General features: G+C 43.0%; 1 protein-coding gene across 1 annotated transcript in view; it reads right to left on the reverse strand.

Annotated features, from left to right (window-relative positions):
* Positions 1 to 2,539, reverse strand: part of Ints2 (integrator complex subunit 2) — a 45,548-nt gene that overhangs the window by 13,112 nt on the left and 29,897 nt on the right. The window contains exon 15 of the mRNA XM_013013085.1: positions 1,670 to 1,834. Within this exon, the coding sequence (XP_012868539.1) occupies positions 1,670 to 1,834 (165 nt within the window). The remainder of the gene's footprint in view (positions 1 to 1,669; positions 1,835 to 2,539) is intronic.

Consider the following 2,539-nt stretch of genomic DNA (forward strand, 5'->3'; position numbering starts at 1 on the left):
GTGCTGTGGCTCAAGTGGTAGAGTGCTAGCCTTGAGCTAAAGAGCTGAGGGACAGCACCCAGGCCGAGAGTTCAGGCCCCATGACCAGACCAAAAAAAAAAAAAAGAGTCTCACGGACATTCCTGCCCAGGCTGGTTTTGAACTGAGATCCTAAGATCTCAGCCTCTTGAGTAGCTAGAATTAAAGGTGGAACCACCAGTTCCTGGTTTGTTGGTTTTTTTTTTCTTTTTTGCCAGTTCTGGGGTTTGAACTCAGGTCCTGAGCACTGTCCCTCAGCTTCTTTTTGCTCAAGGCTAGTGCTGTACCACTTGAGCCATAGAGCTACTTCTGGATTTTTCTGTGTATGTGGTACTGAGGAATTGAACTCAGGGCTTCATGCAAGCTATTCTACCATTAAGCCACATTCCCAGCCCTCTGGTTATTTTTAGGATAGAGTTTTGCTTCCTGCTCATACATGCATGTGAGCAGCAATCTGCCTACTTTTGGCTGCTGGGACCACACGTGCATCTTCAGTTTCCCTTTGTAGATATAGTCTCTCAAGTTTTCCTGCCCAGGCTGGTCTGGAACACAAATCCTGCCAACCTCAAACTTCCATGGAACTTAGGATGATAGGCAGATACATGCTTTTCTGCCCAACTATGGGCCAAAAACAGGTATCATGAACTTTTCCACCTGGGTTGGAAAAATATTGTGAGGCTCCCATTTTCAGCCTCTAAAATAGCTTAAGAATATAAGCATGAGCCTCTAGCACCTTGCTTTTTTAGCTTTAAACTTTCTAAGAGAAAGTTTATATGTGTGGCTCTCTTTCAGTTTCATAGTGCCTTTTTTAGATATTATCCAGTGAAAACAAGTGTTACCCCATCACATTTACTTCTAAACAGTTCAAGATATTCCTCAAACCACACCACTTTATTGAGAAAAAAGGTAAACGTATGTCAATCTGATTCTCAGCAACAACAAGAAGAAAAAGATAAAAGCACATAAAAAAGAAATGGTTAGGGTTGGGAAGGTGGCTTAGTGGTAGAGTGCTGGCCTAGCAAAAAGAAATGGTTAGGGCTGGGAAGGTGGCTTAGTGGTAGACTGCTTGCCTAGCATGCAGGAAGCCCTGGGTTTGATTTCTCAGTACCACATAAACAGAAAAAAGCCAGGAGTGGCACTGTGGCTCAGGTGGTAGAATGCTAGCCTTGAGCAAAAGAAGCTCAGGGACAGTGCCCAGGCCCTCAGTTCAAGCCCCAAGACTGGCGAAAAGAAAAAAAAAGGTTAAATCTCCTTAACTCAGCTAGATGCCAGAGGCTCACACATGTCATTCTACCTAATCAGGAAGCTGAGATCTAAGGATCATGGCTTGAAGCTAGCCCAGGCTGGAAAATACCTGAGATTCTTACTTCCAATTAACATTAAAAAGCAGGGGTAGAGCTGTGGCTCAAGTGGCAGAGTGCTAGTCTTGAGCAAAAATACTCAGGACCAGTGCCTAAGCTCTGAGTTCAAGCTCTAAGACCAGCACAAAAACAACAAAACTAAAACCTTCTTAACTCAAGGAAAATTATTTAAAATGTACGCACCAGAATATAGTTATATCCCCAGGGAAGTATGTATGTTCACAAGATTTTGATTAATTTAGTACCTACTTATATTACTAAAGGGGTAAGGGAGTACCAATTCATTGTACCTTCTTGGAGTTGTTTGGGAGAGTGAATTTTGGCATTATTAGTCAGGAGCATTCGTCTTAATAGGGCATCAGTTCCTGTGATTTCTTCTTCACAGATCCAGTCATCCACAATACATAAATGTGGGTAATTAGTTGCAAGGAGACGTAGTAAAGCTGAATGTAACCCTTAAAAACAAACAGCAAGGTCAATCAGATTCTCCATGCTCAAAAATCAGAAGCTCCTCTACTTTGTTTCTTAGTAAGATCCAAGGCATGACAGCAGTGTTTCTCAAAGGAAGATCAGAGCATCTCTAGCATCAGAAGCCGGGGAAGCCTGCTGCATGTACAGTGTAATAGATACTATATGAATGACTACAGCACAAACTCGAGAATGAAGCCTAGGGATTGACATTTCTGTGCCTGTATACCACAGTTCAAGAATGTCTATAAAGGGGCTGGGAAGGTGGCTCAGTGGTAGAGCGCTTGCCTTGCATGCCTGAGGCCCTGGGTTCGATTTCTCAGCACCACATAAGCAAAAAGAAAAAAGCTGGAAGTGGTGCTCTGGCCCAAGTGGTAGAGCACTAGCCTTGAGCTGAAGAGCTGAGGGACAGCAACCAGGTCCAGAGTTCAGGCCCCATGACCAGACCCCCCCCCAAAAAAAAGAATGTCTATAAAGTAGTTTGAATCAGAGAATCTTCTTAAATAGAAATCCCCAAGCAATCTGAACAGAGTGAGTTGGGGAACTATTGCATATAGACAAGTTTTCAAGCTTTCTTCTATTTCATTCCAACATAAGTCAAAGAAAAGGGGGGAGGAGGGGGAGGAAGAATACCCATACAGGGAAGATCATGTGATTTAAAACAGATCTGCTCAGATTTTTTTTTTTTTTGG

This window comes from Dipodomys ordii, unplaced genomic scaffold (assembly GCF_000151885.1).
Source record: "Dipodomys ordii isolate 6190 unplaced genomic scaffold, Dord_2.0 Scaffold19, whole genome shotgun sequence".
NCBI classification, from domain to species: Eukaryota; Metazoa; Chordata; class Mammalia; order Rodentia; family Heteromyidae; genus Dipodomys; species Dipodomys ordii.